This window comes from Taeniopygia guttata, chromosome 1 (genome assembly GCF_048771995.1).
Source record: "Taeniopygia guttata chromosome 1, bTaeGut7.mat, whole genome shotgun sequence".
Classification (NCBI taxonomy): Eukaryota; Metazoa; Chordata; class Aves; order Passeriformes; family Estrildidae; genus Taeniopygia; species Taeniopygia guttata.
In genome coordinates, this window is record NC_133024.1 from 73856610 (window position 1) to 73873974 (window position 17365).

Below are 17365 nucleotides of genomic sequence, written 5' to 3' on the forward strand. Positions count from 1 at the left end.
TTTCTTCTCCAAGATGAACAAACAAGCTGATCCTCATAACTTTTGCCCTAGAGACTTTTAACATTTTGTTTGTCCTCCTCTGGACACACTTTGCTGTCCTTACATTGTGTCACATAACTGCACACAGAATTTGATGTGAAGCCACACCAGTACAGGGCAGAGTGGGACAATCCCCTCCCTCACCTGTCTGGCAATGCTGTGTGTGACACAATGAGCCCTTTGTCTTTCTTCCTCAGTAATTGTTTAGCCGTGCAGACCAAGGAGCAAATGATTGGGAATTTTTGAGGTGCTAAATACAATTTAGAATTAAGCCAATGATCCGCTCATGAAGCATGTAGATCTTCTCTTCTGCTGTAAATATTCATTGCTTACCTGCTTCCTCTTTCTAAAAGCATTGCTAATCAGGTGTCTCTGTGACTATAATGCTACAGGCTATAAAACATTACAGAAAGTTTCTAAAGAGAGAAGAGGATAATTCAGTCCTTCTTTTGCATTCAGATTTTCTTTTTCTCATAACAGTATGACAAGTTCATGTTATCTGACTATATTTTCTCTTTTTTGTTTGGTGCTGAATACTTCTATCTATCAGAATCCTGCATGAGTCTTATTCTTTCTGGAATTACAGGAATACACTGAATGGCTGTAAGAAAACTTGAAACACTGCAGAATGAGCTAAGCAGTCATCACAGTGCTTTTGTGACAAAGAAGTATATGAGCAAACAAATACATAATCCTGATTTAATTAACTTGTATAGAGGAGAAAAAGGATTATTAAATGTCAGCCAAGTGGAGTGGTAAACTAGAATTTAAAAATTATGCTTACCACTAACATAGCTTCATGTTTTCTGTCAGAGGAACTTGCTGCTGCTGCATTTTTATAGGTATGTAGGTATGTTTATTTTCCTAAATTATGCGTTAGTAAACTTTTTTTTTTTTTTTTTAATTCTAGCTTTCTCTATCTCATAACATATTTGGTTCAGAAAATTTGTTCTTGCTTTGTTGTAGAACCTCTTTTCATTACCTGTGTAAAAATGAGTCTCAGAATGGGAACTGTCTGGGCAACTACAGAAGTTTTTGTGAGATGAGTTTTTTAGAATACTTGAAAAAGTCAATTTAAGACCAGACATTTTCTATATTCTTTCTGGGGGGAAAAATTGTTGTTTTTCAATCTCTTTCACCCCCAATATGCAGCTCCTACTTTTCATGCAGTGCCCAATCCTGTACTTCTTATACAGCAAAATGTCTACAAACTATACAAGACTTTTGTCTGAGAAAGGGCCATAGTTCTGGTGCTCACAGAATTCACAAGCTGTTTGACATTGCGTTATAATAATTAATTTACACTGTTGACTTTTTTAATAAACACAATCAATCTCTTTCAAAATGTAATGTGTTTGGTGTGGGGGAGGGGTTGCAAGGTGAATGTGCTTCCACTTCTTGATTAATTGGTGTCATTACTGGTTAACTGCCCTGATTAAATATCTGTTTAAATACTTCATTTTAGAGCTGGAATATCTTGTATTTTTATACACCATTCTAATTCCCATTTCACTTGGTTTCTTCACAGTATTGTAGCTGACATTTGCACATTATTTTACATTGACTGTCTTTAGCACAAAAGTAATTTTTGGAAGCTATGTTAAAAATTAATCTGAATTTTAAACCCAGAGTGTTTATGCATGATGATCCCTAGAGTACTGACTCATTTTGTCATGTCTTTTATCTATTTGGAAACAATCTATGCATATCTGTACATTCCTTGTACTTCTGAATCCTTTGGGAAGGTGTTTATTTTAATAAAAAGTGCCTATCCCTCAGTAACCATAGTTCAGGTAACTTATCTCTTCAAACAGTCACCTTAGGCATAAATCTAGAATTAGGGAGAATTAATCTGGATACGATACCTAAAGAAATATAATCCTTATTCTGTGCTAGGCTGAAATATGTGAATATTTTGAGAGCATTTCAAAGTATTCATGCTTCTTCCAAAGCTACCTATTGTATCAAAGGCAATCTGTTCATGACCATTGTATGGAGTATAATCTTAGCTTCACACTGAATTTTTAATGATTCTGTGAGATTTTTTTGACTCTTTTCCCTCCAAAAAGTCTAACTTGTAATATGATTTAAGGGACCAATATTGAGTCACTTTTGAAAAGTAATCACAGGTGTGAATAACCTCTTCTACAGGGATTTGAATACCTGAGCAACAGTTCTAAGTCAACAGGCACAGATTAAGGAAACCAGAAAGGATGCTAGGAATCTCTGTGGGAAGAAAAACCTCCTCTATTATATTGCAAACTTTTAGGAAAATAGACAAGCATTTGCTGATAAGAAGGCCTTAGGTTTTGGAAAGAGTAGGAATAGAGGTGGGATTTTGATGGGCATAGGCTTACAAACATATGAAATGATTAGGTTTATAAAACCAGGTGAAGAGCATTAGAACCTTCAAGTTAGTATACAATGAACCAGCAAAAGGAGAGAATGAGAAGGACTGAAATTCTGAGGAGGATCCTGTCTCATTCACAAAATATGAGACCATTTGCATTACCATATATTGTAATTTTTCTGACTTCTAACTGTTCATTAGGAAAATTCTTAGGACTGTTCCAGTCAGAGAAAAAACATGAAAAGGAAGGAATCAAAAATCTCAATTATTTGAATATTAAAGAAACTGTTTGTGTCAGCTAAAATGAAATAGCTTTTTATTCAGCTTTAAAAATAAGATTCTCTAAAGGATGTGCAAGCTTTTGTTTTTCTCTGTAATACTCTTAGGCTATGTCAATATTTTCTTCATATTCTTTTATTCATATAAATATATAGATACATTCTATGGTGGAAAAAATCACACATTATCAATCCCTATCATCTGACTATCTTTTACTATAGAAACAATAAGTCAATATATATTGTTATGTACATATATATATATATATATATATGTATATATATGTGTGTGTGTGTGTGTGTATGTGTGTGTGTGCATTTGGTTTACAAAAAGAAATATTATTTTGTATTTATTTAAATACATATAGACTCTATATCTATAGAATATCTATATGAATATATGACTACATGCTTGGTATATATTTCTAGATGAAACAATGCATGTTTGCATTTTCTAATCAACATCCTGAGAATGAGCTCCCAAATAAACCAACTACTTAACAACAAGTGTTATCCAAGCAACATGTAATATTTTTTCAGCCAATTCCTTGCTGCATGCATTCTGTGCTGAAGCTTAACACAAAGGACAGGGGACACTGCAAACACATTGAACAAAAATGGCAATATTGTGCTGAAATGCACTAAAGGATAGTTATGCATATAAATTGTTGTCATTAATTCAGTTTCTGAAATCGATACAATTGCTCCCTCCTGAAACACAAGAGGTCAAGGGAATTGTATTTACTAAAATAAATTGAAGACAATTTTCTTTTCCTATCAGGGAAAAACTTCTATTAGCCAAACTCAAAGCCGAGGGGAGCAATAGCTATCCTTGATTGGGAAACATCCTGATAGCCCATGTGAGACTTGGAGAACTTTAGATGTTATAAGCTTCCTCATCTGTGTATTATTTACATTTTTATACAGGCTGGTAAAGTGTTGTTTTTATTATTCCAAAAAAAATTCTTCTGCAAATGTCTGAAAGGTTTTAGAGCTGTCCTCCTGTCATTTAGGTACTGTGCACAGTCAGCTGTTCTTCATAGATATTCTTCTGACAACTTACTATTTCTGTATAGATTATAATATCAATGCTTTTGAAGGGAATTTGTGTTTGAGTGTTAAAACTTTGTCCTATTGAAATGCTTCCTGTTCTGCAAAAAACAAAACAAAGCAACCACCAAGCCCACACTTCACACCCCAAAAGTCAGGGGTCTTCAGTTCTAGACTTCTGATGTTGTTTTGGCTGTTATTTATACAAGGTTTCAGTATTATTTACTTGTACGACAGACTTTATCCTTATATTTTTCTTTTAAAAGTATGCATATAACTTTATGCTAAGATAGTCTGATCCATGTCCAAGCACCCAGTGCTTGAAAGTGTCTTTTTCTGGAGCCCAGACAAAATCAAAGATTTAAAAGTAATACATTACATCAGGCTAAAATGTACAAAAATAGGGATTTAGATGGGAAATCCATGGTGAGGAAAGTAGAAGTGAGAATACTAGGTGGGAAGAGAGCTTTTGAATAAATGGTTCCAAATTAATAAATCTCAAATGAGTAGATCCCTCTGACTATCAGACATAAAATTCAACTGCTGTTGAATTATTTTTTATTGCTGATAACATGGGAGACAAATACATGAGGGGATTATGTCTAAAACCAATATTGAAAGAACTGAACATATTTGTTTTAAACTGAAGAAACCTAAAACAATAGAAAGTAATTCCAGGTTCTGAGATTGGATTTCCATGTGGGATTTTTGCACTCAGTACCCAGAGCCTGGTCATAGCAATGTAAAAGTACTAAAATAAAGATTGCCTGCTCTAGATGTCTGAGCAGTTGGAGATCAGCTCTGCAACCCAGAATCCCACCAGGTTTCTGCTGCCAGAGCACGTTTTTCTACTGCCACAAAAATTAACAGCTGATTTTTAGCTCTTGCTAAAATAGTGTCCTGCTTCAGTGCTGAGGGAGATGTTCTGCAAGAGATAATGCTTCAAGTAGCAGGTCCCATTTTTCATGTCTTAAAAAAGAAGAAAAGTTTATTTAACTTAGTGAGACTTCTTCCTTTTCCATTATTTGGTCATGCAGTGCAGCTGGACCAGATGACCTCTAGAGGCCCCTTCCAACATCAACCATTCTGTGATTCCATGATTCTGTAGGCTTTAGTTCTGTCAAAGCAGATATACAGTTCCTATGGGTTTATTCAGGACATAAAAATAAAAACGAAAACTTTAAACCCAGGTTTGACACTGACACTAAGGGTTTGTTGTGGGCAGTCCACACACTTTAACCTGCTGATGATGTTTCATTTTTTTTCTTCCATCTTGTTCTTCCTGTAACAAGTTGACATGAAACTGACTGGACAGTTATACCAAACACATTTATTATACCAAACAAAAAATGATGCAATTTTGCATGAAAGCACCTCATTGGATATACATGACCAATGGTCATTTAGGGCTAGTTTCTTCTTCAGATTATAAATACCTATGCTATGCAACCTAAGGTACGAGGAAAAGTAAAAGTTATTTGGTTTATTCTAAAGAGAACACCTAGATTTTTTATATCTCAACACTACTGATACTGTATTCTTGAATAAATATCCAATTACCCTAAAAAAAATGTTTAGAGTTAGTTCACATGAAAACCTTGCACCTAAAAATACTTAAACACAGGAGGTGAAAATATGGGACCAAATGACTCCTGTAGGCTGTATAGGCAATGGAAAGTATATTAAAAAAAAAAATCTGTTTTATCCTGAACATGGTACCTGCTATGTGTCAGAAAAATGAAGCTGAAGAATGCAATTTGCATTCTCTGTAGGGAACTAGCTCAGGTACAAACATCCTTTCTGAAAATCTACAAAAAGCTAAATGGCTGTTATTTGATAATTGGACCAAAAGACATATAACTGGTAAACTACAAGGAAGCACATATTGAAGTGATACTGAACAAAATAACTTGCTAATGCTTGAAGCACAATATTATTACCAGGCAAAGAAGAAACAAGCAAGCAAACAAAACACCTGCAGTGTATGATAACTGTTCAATTTCTGAAATAAAACTACCTTAGGGTAAATATTTTAAACACAAATAATTTCTCAAGCTATTGTTCAGGGGATGCAACATGTCAAACATTGTTCACAATTAAAGAAAGTAAAATCTGAAATTCATGTGTTATTTTTAATAGATGCTAACAACAGGGACATTGTCTTTTCTTTCAGAGTAATTTGTTTGATGCTATTTTTACTCCTTGCTTTTAAATTGTATTATCTAAAGTGAGTACTCATTAATATAAGGCTATTTGTTGTACCCAAGACCAAATCTAGAAATAGGTCTTTGCAAGATTATTCTTAATGTCTGAAATTCTCCCCTCCTTGTGCAAGCCAAGCAAATGTCTATGTTGGTCTTTATATCAGCCAATTTTCATATTACCTAAATGTGTATTTCTTTATTGATTCTTTCCTGCTGCTTTCTTCCTTCTGTCATGGTCTTCCTTTGGTCACTACCCTGTGTGCTTCAGGATTCTCCACTTCTCATTTAGGCAATTTCCTTTTCCTTCTGACTTGTGTGGCTTGTATCTGATAAATGCTGTGTAATCTGGAAATCAGTGCTCATGTATTCAAACCTGAAATATGTCCCAGTTCTCCACCAAGGAGCTGATATTAGATATGGAAACAAAGGCAATAAAATTAGGATGGATAAATGTATAGAAATGAAAATTGCCAGTGCTGAAACAGAAATAAAGCTAAAGTGCAATACACTAAATTCAGTTTTTTCCTGAAAAATGAATTGCTTCTTACTGACTATTCTGACACAAGTGACATCTCAAACCAAAAGAAGTTTGAATAGAATAATTTTAAAATCTGGAGTATTATCCTATGTGTGAAGAATGGAAAATGCTTAAAAAAATCAGGAAAAGAAATCCAGGCAATCTCAGTAGGCTATCCTCCATAAGATTTAGATTACATTAGAAAGAAAAGAGTAAAATACTGCATTGATTTACAAGTATAAACAATGCCAGAATAATCTAATTTTATATAGATACCACTATGCATCTCATATATGTAGTAATATATCTATATCTATCTATATCTATATCTATATCTATATAATCTATATCTATATCTATATCTATATCTATATCTATCTCATCTGAGCCTCTAAAATAAGAAAATACAGCAAACTATTATCTGGATTTCAGCAATATGATGTATTGGTGTCATATGAGAGTTCATATCTCAAGGTGGAAAAATAGGGATTAATTAAAATCTTATGAAATTAGTAAAGTGCTGAAAATAATAGTGATAGCAACTGGTCCATCAGGAGAAATACAGAGCTGGAATGTTAGAAGTGGCATTAACAGTGGAGTTTCTAAAGATTTCCCTTGAAATTAGCTTACACAATTTTTAATGTAAGAATTTAAATACAATATACAGGAAAACTCAGGAAATTTCTGTCTAATTTGGAAACACATTTCTATATAAGACAATAGGAATATTACTTTCCTTGAGCACTGGAGCAGTGACAATGTCATGAAACTTAATGATGTTGAACACAGGATTGTGATATATCTACAAGGAACATGCTTCACTATAAGTGGAGATTTTTCAGCTAGAAATGAAAAAATCAGAAAAATATTTGGTATAAAGATTAGTCTTATGAATAGCAAAGTGCAATCTGAAGGTCATTAGAGGAAAGAATTGCATTAAAATCTTGTATTTCTATTAAATAGTGTAATACAAGGCATTGTACTCAAAAGATATCATCTAGAGTCCTCTGTGTACTCCTGCTCATTCTTATTTTAAAAGGTTTAATTTTAAAAGGAAGAGATGCAGAAACGGCTTTTAACAAAATCAGGAGAATGAAGACAATTTTATTTTATGAGAGGAGAATAAATTAATTTAATTTACCAACCCTACCAAAAGTGAGGCTGGGAGTAGAAATATAGTTACATTACAGAGACATCAGGGGACTAAGCACTGGGGAGAGAGGAAGATGTTAAGCTGAAGGGTGGTGTTGAATGCGAACAAGCATTTGTCACTGATCAAGAATAAATTTAGTCTGGAATTTTAGGAGGTGGTTTTTTTAAGGATGTGTAAGCAAAATTCCAGTATAACCTTGCAGTAGAAGCATAAAGAACTGGAAATCTAATTCTAATTCTAATTTCCATGTAATGCCTGACAGATAGTTGATGGGTGTACCTCTAACACAAAGGAACTGTATTCAGCAATCTGTGAGATAATTTAAAAGCCTATGATCATGATAAACATATAGAAAAATTACTCCTTTCAATTTTATATATTTCATTAGATTTGTAGCATAATAAATATTGATGTTGAGTACCACAATGACTTCATCGCAGTTCAGATACTGGAAGATAAACCTTTGCTGAGTGTAATGTTAGATTTTGAACCAAATAATGACCATTTTAATCTTTTATAAAAGCTTCTCTGATTTCTTATTCTCAGAAGACAGTATTTATTTGATACCATTTTAGTATGTCTGCAGTCCTTGCCTTGCCACCATTTAAATTAACATAGATTTTTCTAAAATGTTCTTAATACATGCTGTTTACAGGAATTAAGCTTTATAATGAAAGGCTAATTTAAAAATAACTAAGATTACTGTCATGAGCTATGTATACTGATTTTCCTAGATAAACTGCCAAAGTTGTTCTTTGGAGGTTGCATTAAAAACCTATACTGTTAGCAAACTGTGAATGAAAAATAATTGCATGTGTGCTATGCAGAAGAAAAATAATCTGGTATTTATTACTCTTTAGGCTGATGAAATTTAGGAGGATAAATGAATGTGTTGAATAAATTATCACTTAGCAGAAAAATATGCAAAGCAAATCTCTACTAATATTAACCTGCTTGAAGACAAATTATTCTGGAAAGAAATAACTAAAATAACTAACTAACTAGGTAACTCAAAATTGTCATTATGGAACTCAATATTTCTGTGTGTTTCTTGCTGCTTCTTTGCTTTCTTACTAGAAATGATAGCTATATGAAAAAAAATTAAAAGTACAGGATTGTTTATGTTCTTTTGTCAAACCAAAATTGCCTGTTTCTGTTGATGAAGGGGTTACTTAAAGATACAAACTCAGCAGAACCCTACTGCTTCACATTCATGAAACTTTATCTTACCTAAATGTCAACACTTAAGTTACAGGAGCCAGTCTCCTGTGCTATTCTTATTTGACAAAAAGCTTGCTTAAAGTTGGATTTACCTTACTCATTCTTTCTTTTGACAATTAAGTGGCAAAAAAATCAAAAATATGTTACGTATTGATTCAGCAGACTGCTAAAGTATACCCCAAAATGCTTTACCAAGTAAGACACAAATGCCTTAAGTTATTTAGAACCCTAAGTGCCCTTGAAATCCCTGGAAATTGCACAGTCACCTAAGAATCCTTTGTGGAATTCTACCTTATGACAGATAGTGCAAAGAGAAAAAATACTTTAACATAAGGCTGAATTGCCTTAGAGTTATGTGGCTCCCAAATGTAACTGATCTATAAAGCTCCTTAACATAAATGGCTTAAGAGAGATGGTGAATTACCATCTTCTTCATAAAAAATTAAGGCTGCAGGTACACCAGGGCAGATGCTGTGTATTGCTTGATAGTATTTAGATAAATGAAAAATAAGTCTTAGTTTCAAAATATTTGCAGTAAATTAAGTTGAGGGGGTCTTTTTGTTCAATTGGTTTTGGTTCAGAGTTTCTTTTGTAGTCAACATGAATATAATTTTTAAAAAATAGGAATCTGTTAACCACAACTTAACAAACTAATTTCATAACTTACTTGGCAATGATATTCAGAAAGCATAGCACAAGTACAAACACCATTTGTAAAATCAGTTTAGAGGTATGCATTCATGTCACCTATAGTATATATGGTGATAGCTGGAAACAGCTGGCTTTATCAGACACCATATTATTTTTACGTGTATTTGAGAAGTAGTTTATTTACTGGTTTCTAAGAACTGATGAATAAAAGGAAAAAAGCAAAGTGATTGACAGCATTAATTCCACGTTGAAGTTATATATATTTAGTTATTAATAATAATTAATCTAGACACCAAGTGTTTAAATCAGGCATAAGTTTATTAAATATGCAGAAAGCCTAAAAATACAACACATATTTTCTATAAAACAACATATTTAAAGTTGATCAAAAAGTAAATTAAGTATATCTAAATACTTACATAACATAACACTGGATGTATTACTTATAGTATATGTACACCAGCAATACCTTGGTTAAAAAAATATCCAACACCCAGCTGACCATGCAAGATTTTGGTCAAACTTTTTCCTCTGAATACGTATTTTTCTTTTATTGGTTGAAAGGCAGCACTGTAGCCACATGTAGTAGACTAAAAACAAAACAGTCTTACTATATAAGCTGTCAAGGTGAAATACATGCCACAGCTTCCTATAATGCCTGTGAACACTGGACATGTTTTTTATGGTCACAATTATGCTCAGATTTGCCTTCAAGAGAGGAAAAATTTCCTCTTTATATTTTTACCTCTTGTTTCTCCCATTGGAATATTTCGGTATCTGCACAGGCCCAGAATAAGGCAAAAAAAGCTTGTACTGACTACTGATACTGATTTCTGTTTATGTTTTTCAGTTTTAGGAGTCCAATGCGAAGAGTGGTCTACACTACTGAAAATAAACTACTCAAGGGATTGCCATAGACATTGGTTATTCCTGTGGCAATGCCTCTAAAATGCCAGGCATGATTGAATTTCCCGTTTGCATTTTAACACAAATGCTCTGCTACCTTAGGCTGTGGGCAGGTTACTGCGGTTTTGTTAAAACAATTTAATTGCAACTCCTGATCGCTGATGTTCCTGAAAGCACAGTTGCCAAGTGTGGGTTTCTTACTGATCTGTTGCTTTGTAAATAGAATGCATTTATTTAAATTACCTTGGTAGTGCTTTGATAATTTTAGATATGCTGTCTAAACTACAAATACAACTCCAGACCTGTTGATAATATTCTAAAAATCATTTTTTATCAAGAGTTACTGAGAACTTTGAGGGGGTTTCAGTACAAATTTGAGGTATAAACCATATCTCCTTGGATGACTTGCATCTTGATGCAGTGAAGTGTCCCCACAATCTGAGCTGCCTTTCAATATTGTTTGACAGATAGACCCAAGTAATGAATTACAAAATATTACTTATTCTCACAAAGAACAATGAAATTTAAACCTCATGTTTCTCTCTAACATCCTCTCTAAAGGACATTTTTTAAAGGGTTTCTATTTTTTAGTTTTGTTGAAATAGATAACTGTGGAATTATCTATCTTATATGATACATGCAATTTGGAGGACAATCTTTCTTAAGGCTAACTTGTGATGTGCTATGATTTTTTGGACTGAATGAAAAGAATGTTCTTGACTTATAAACAGAAGGATTAATTAAAGCATCATACACACTGTATAAAAAAATTTTGAAATAGCTAAAAAGTACCTTTGCTCTTTCTCTAAAATAAAGTGCTTTTCTGCAACCAAGCAGTACAGTTAAAAAAAAAAAAGGTATTTCTGTTCAGTACCAAGATACATATTATTCCACAAAATAGCAGTGAAGTGGAAAAACATGAAGCTATTTCTTTCGGATCAGACATATCTATTTTTACAGATATGGGTAGAGTTAATCTGTTCCTATTTAGGCCTCCTAAAGTATCAAAATTGTAGACTTCAAAAGTATTTTTATTTTCTCAACAGAAAGACACGGTATTTCAAGAGTAAATTTAATTCCAAGGGAGATAAAATGAATAATCGACTGAAGATTCTTCTCCATTGACTATAAAATTGGACGTTATCAACTTATTTAGACTTAAACATCTTATTACAAGATATATAATTATATATAATTATTAATATATAATTATATATATGAGTATATGTGTACAGGTATATATATTATTAACATTTAATTTTTTGGAAATTCCTAATAGATAAAAAGCTAATTCTTTCAGTAAAAATCATATAAACTTTAAATAGGAAAGAAATTAACAAAAGAGTGTATCTCTTCCTTAAGTTCTTTTCCTAATAAAGACCTTGTCTTAATAGTCTCGCAGCATAGATCTTTGGATCAAATGCAATCACAATAGGATAGATATAAAGAGCTTTGAGAAGTAAGAGTACCTGTGCCTATATCAACTGGCCCATCCCTTAAAATGCCCTCTTCTCTTTGTATTACAAGTTTTGTCATGATACACACACTCCAGATAGCCAGCTATATTGGATTAGTATCACACATCAATGCTGAAAGTATTTTTACTTGACTTCTAAAGAGGATGAAAACATCTGACAAAGGTTTGCTTTATACCAAACAAAATATTGCTCCCTTTTTCAAGTTGTGGTAGCTCTTGATGATCTGTAAATACAGTTACATAATCATCACTTCATGTTGTAGAGTGCTGCTTGAAATGAAAACCATAAAGGAAGTCGGCAAAGAAATTTATAAGGTTAGTCATACTAGGAACGTGCTGGGCTGGGACTTTGAGTTTTTGGTTCAGTTCCAGGGTCTGATGAATTCTTAACTGTGTGGTCTTTGACCACAACTGTAGAAATGGAGACAATACTTTTCTGTCACCACTGGGTTTTGTAACAATAAATGGACTAATGTTTGGGAAACATAGAAATAATGCATTGATGGTGGTCATGCAAAGTAATAAATAGAATGTCAGTTTGTTAGAAAATGATTCAGCTCTAATCAAAATAAATATCTACATGAAAACCAGGAAGCAAAAAATTAAACATGTTTTGTGTGTGGTCTAAAGAATATAGACAGCATAGACAGACTTAATTTGGTTTTATATTGCTATCACAGATTATATAGTTATTATAATTCTTTGTTCTATCTACTACAAAAAAAAAAAAAAAAGAACTGCCTTTGTTTTGCATAACAGTGATGTTGACAATCAAGTTTCTTAACTGACCTATTTTAGCACAGAAATAGAAACCTGGTATCTCTTTAAAGAGCCAAAAGCAAAAGTTCCTTAAGAGAATTAAAATGTTTCTTCACATTATGCATATTTTATACATAAAACTGCAGAGGATTGTTTAATTGCATCTCATGATTGCTGATGTTCCTGAAAGCGCAGTTTTTGTTTAAGTTTGTTGCCACAAAAGGTAGTGAACAGAGGGAAAGGACTGAACATTTAAGAGGGGGATATATTTTATGCAAAAAGTGTACAACTGAGCCATATTTTAGCAAGGACATACTTCTAACATAATGATGCTTCCTATGCATTTCAAGTGAAGTTGTCCCTTTCACATGACAAAAGCCTGAATGACACAGAGAGAAATTACCTCATGTTTCTGTAAAAGCAAAAATACCAAACTTTTCACAAAGAAAATACAGGCAATTTTCTTGTCCATGAGGATCAGAAGCCTATTTCCTACAATTCTTCGTCTTGTGGTTGAATGACTTATATTGTTGGCTGAAGTATTTATAACGTGTCTCTGGCTGTGTCTAGATGACATCTGATCCAGCAGCCAAGAGGGCCTCAAAGACTGCAGGCCTGGATTCATCATCACCCTCTGCCAGAGCTTTCTTCACACTTTCATCCACACGGATGAGATCTTCTTATGCACCCCAAAGAGTTCCCATGATCAGGGAATCAAAATTCCAGGCTTAAGTGCCAGTGTGCATCAGATATCAACTGAGATGTATCTAAAGTATGAACCTTCATGAAGAAGGCATTTGTGCATGCCTCAGCTTTTCTATGAGAGGCTTTTCCTCCTTTCTTCATTTCCTACATATACAAAACAACATTTTTTTGTTGACACTAGGATTGGAATTAAAAATTTACTGAGAACAGCTGAAGGGTTTAACATACGTACACGTATACACACATTCAGAGCATAACTGCATGTACCTAGCTTCTGTATGGCACCAATCTTCAAAACTGGGTGAAAAAACCAAAATATATATAATTGTGATCAAATACTTGTCTTCCTTTTCCTACTATTCCTGAATTTTTGGGGTAAAACACTTCCCATATAGGTCTAACAAAAAAACTCTGTATCACTCCATCCAGAAAACTGGTCATACAACTGAGCAATACAAAGAAATGGAGTACAATGGACCATGCAAATGCTGGTATCTTACTGGTTGAGAATGTATGGGTATGTATTATCTGTGTCACAGAAAGTTCCTGCAGGAAGTATTGAGTCTAGAGACAAAATTTACTTACACTTACTTTAAAAAATAAAAAAAAAATCTTCTGTGAAATTGTTCAATGAAATTCTTCACTGTCCCATTGATGGATGAAATTGATTTTAGGCTTTGTATCACAAAGAAAATAAAAGAAACACTTGATTATGTTTAAATTAGAGATGCTTATGATATTGACTGGAGTGGTGCATTGCATATTGTGGATATTTACTCCATTTCACATTTATTACTTGGATGCAGATTTGTCTATTTACAACACCAGCTGTGATTTCTAAATCAAATACTCAGTTAAATAGTAGCAAACACTTCTGGGAAAGACAAGTGCTAAAGTAATGCAATTCTGTGAAAGATGAGAGTGTTTGCAAGTGCTTGTTAACATTGTTGAAACAATAGAAGTCTCCAATATTTGTCACAGAGACCCACCAATGTGTCAAAAATTTCCTGCTGGTTCATAATTTCCTAGAAGGAGTATTTCTTCTGTTATGACGTTTCTTTCTTTCTTTCTTTCTTTCTTTCTTTCTTTCTTTCTTTCTTTCTTTCTTTCTTTCGTTGGTTATCAAGAATTCGCAAGAAGATAGACAAATGAAATTATATCAAATAAAATATAAGCCTTCCTTAACATTGTGTTCTAACTCTAGAAATTATTACTGATAAAAACTTGTAAATGCATGTAGACAAAAGGAGATAAAGAGTAAGCTGTCAGAGAAGCTGCACATCTGGAATAACAAATAAGAATTCTGCTGGTTTGGCTCTAGTCCTGATATTTAAATCCTCTCTGATAAATGCAGTTAGGTTTTATTACTGTAAAAGGAAGGTCTTGAGGAAGTACTTCAGTCTACAACCAGGATTTGGTGCACATAATCTAAAGCAGAATATAAAATGGAGGAATAACAGCAGAGTTTTAAAATGAGATGTGAAAAGTCTTCCTCAACCTCCTAATCTAACACACATTGCCAAATTCTAATTAATTTTAGTAGAAAATGAGTTAGTAAAATGCCCAACATTAAACATTGTACAAAAGTGATTTAACACTATTTTCAGTTTTGATATTGTTCTTTCTGCTAGGGGAACAAAAGTTAGTGTAAAGCAGGAAAGCTATTTTTTTCTGCTCAGAAAACCATTAAGGCCCTTTCCTCTCAAAGGAAGAAAGTGAAAATGAAAATTTGTCAAGTCCCATGAAAATAAGGACTAGGCAATATATTGTCACAGCCCAGTTCTCACCAGATTTTAGTGGAGTTAACCCTGAGATAGAGACAGGGAATGTGTTTGCATCGGTCTTGATGGATTCTCTCAAAGATCAGTACAAAAGCTGAGTTAGGAAAAGTATGATAAATTGAAACCTGACTGATTTGATAGAAAGCCCCTATGATGATATACTTAGTTGCCAAGATTAAGAATGTGCTGAGGCCATTATTTTAAGGGAAGTTCTCCACCTAGAATTACAATCTGTGACTGTCCAGCTTCTTTTGCATTGTTTTCCTAATGAATTCACACATCATGTGTGGTACTAAGACCAATTAAATAAAAATACCACAAAATGTAACTCAATACAGAATCTGTATTATACATAAAGCTTTAAGATACAAGAATCTAGGATTAGACTCAGTGCAAGCTTGTATGGATGTTATCTAAATTTGAAAATACCACCATTATTTTCTATGCTTTGAATGTCAGATTAAGATGCCCAGATTTAGGTGTATACATGCAAACCATAAGGTCAAAATCAATGGAAGTCTACAATTTAATGAAGTAGCCTCAACTGGAGTATCTTATTGCATCTGAGATATCCTGAGGTAGCCTATTAGACCTTACGGTGACCTCAGGTAATCTCCAGTCTTCACCTCAAGAAAGTCAAAGAATGGCCCATACATCCTCAGGAAAACCTTGTAGCCTTAAGTGGCTATCTTGAAAACTCACAGATATCTTGAATATTGCCATATTTGAACATCAGCCTTTCACATAGAACAGGAATATGTCAAGAAATACGTTTAGGGTCTGAACCATCAGGTTTTCTGCTCAAATGACTTACATGTTTCTTTTGCTGAGGATGCCTAATGCAGATTGACAGGATTAGGTTCCAGAAAATGTTGCAGTTCCTGCTTTTCTTTTTTCATAAAGGTGGAAAGAGAAAAGGAAAACTTTCTGCTTCAGCATAGTCTTTGGATAGTTGGGTCTCCGATTCCTACCACTGTGCCCTGACCTCCAAAAGATCATGGTGCACTTCCCATTGATCCACTTCAGGATATAATACATAATGAAACACTATGCTCTCCTAAGAGATTCCATATTGCTGTTAGGGAGTTCATCTGGCATTTACTCTAGATATGGCAATTTATATTGCTAATTATGACAGGGTAAAACACCTTTTCTACCTTTCCCGTTGGAAAAAAAAAAAATGTCCCCAGCTGCAGGAAACTCTTGCTGATGTGTATTGGGCACTCTGAAGAGACAGAGGAAGAATATAATTTAAGGTGATATTCATTGACCAAATTTATTGAACAGGTATCCACATCAAAGTCAGTTACCTGAAGTGGTCTTCACTGTCACAGGGAGGAATTATGTTGGGGTAAGGCATAGTTGATCATCTGATAAAATATATCTAGATCTATATATTTATATATGTGTATATATGTATATGTATATGTATATGTATATGTATATGTATATGTATATGTATATGTATATGTATATAAAGATGATGATAGGTAAGTACTTCCCAAAATAAGATCCAGTCCATCTAACATTAGAAATGTAAGTCAGGGGAATAAATCCTCCCTCTGGAAGCATTAAAGGGAATCCATTAGACTGAGTGTGCAAGTAATGCATAATTGTCTTCAATAGTCTTAGGCCCCTAAAATCAAGGCACAAGTTAGGCAATATTCCTCTCCCCATTGCTACATCTTAATGGACTCCATTTAGATGGGAAACAAATAGTGAGATTTTTAAATGGGACAGCTCAGGGCATGTTCATAACATAACTCCAAGTTTCTTAGGAAATTCAGTGAAATAGTAAATAAAGGGTTTTTCGTGTGAGAATTGTTTTGGATACAGTCTTGGGCTCGGTTCTCACTAAGGGTTATATAAGCTGTGCCTTTCTCTCTCAGTACGATATGGCAGGAGCTTACTGACTACTGCAGGATTCTAGGTGACTCACTGCCAAAAATATGAGATCCTGATTTTAGGTATTGATGTCCTTGACTGTCTGTATTTCTGATATAAGTAAAGTGATATGAAAAGTCTCAGTCACTGAGGAAAAAAATATGAGACTATTACATACAAGTGAAAACAGGAGGCTCACATAAAGCACAGCTTTAACTATAAATTTTATTATCATATGAAGGAGGGTATTTTGTCCTCTGAAAATATGAATAAGGATATCAGCTTCTTCCTCTGGCAGTTACTTGGGAGTTTGATGATAAAACACTGACTTTTTATATATAAGGTCGTTTTGGATGGTTTCTTCAAAGGCTCAGTTCCTTGTAAGGTTAC

General features: G+C 33.6%; 1 protein-coding gene across 5 annotated transcripts in view; it reads left to right on the forward strand.

The window, feature by feature from the left end:
• Window positions 1–17365, forward strand: part of GPC5 (glypican 5) — a 578936-nt gene that overhangs the window by 391267 nt on the left and 170304 nt on the right. Inside the window, exon 8 of one of the 5 annotated variants that reach the window (XM_072931215.1) lies at window positions 10314–16254. The exons of the other annotated variants lie outside the window; for them this stretch is intronic. Within the exon in view, the coding sequence (XP_072787316.1) occupies window positions 10314–10411 (98 nt within the window). The 3' untranslated portion in view covers window positions 10412–16254. Of the gene's footprint in view, window positions 1–10313; window positions 16255–17365 lie in introns of those variants that run through there. 5 annotated transcript variants of the gene reach the window in all.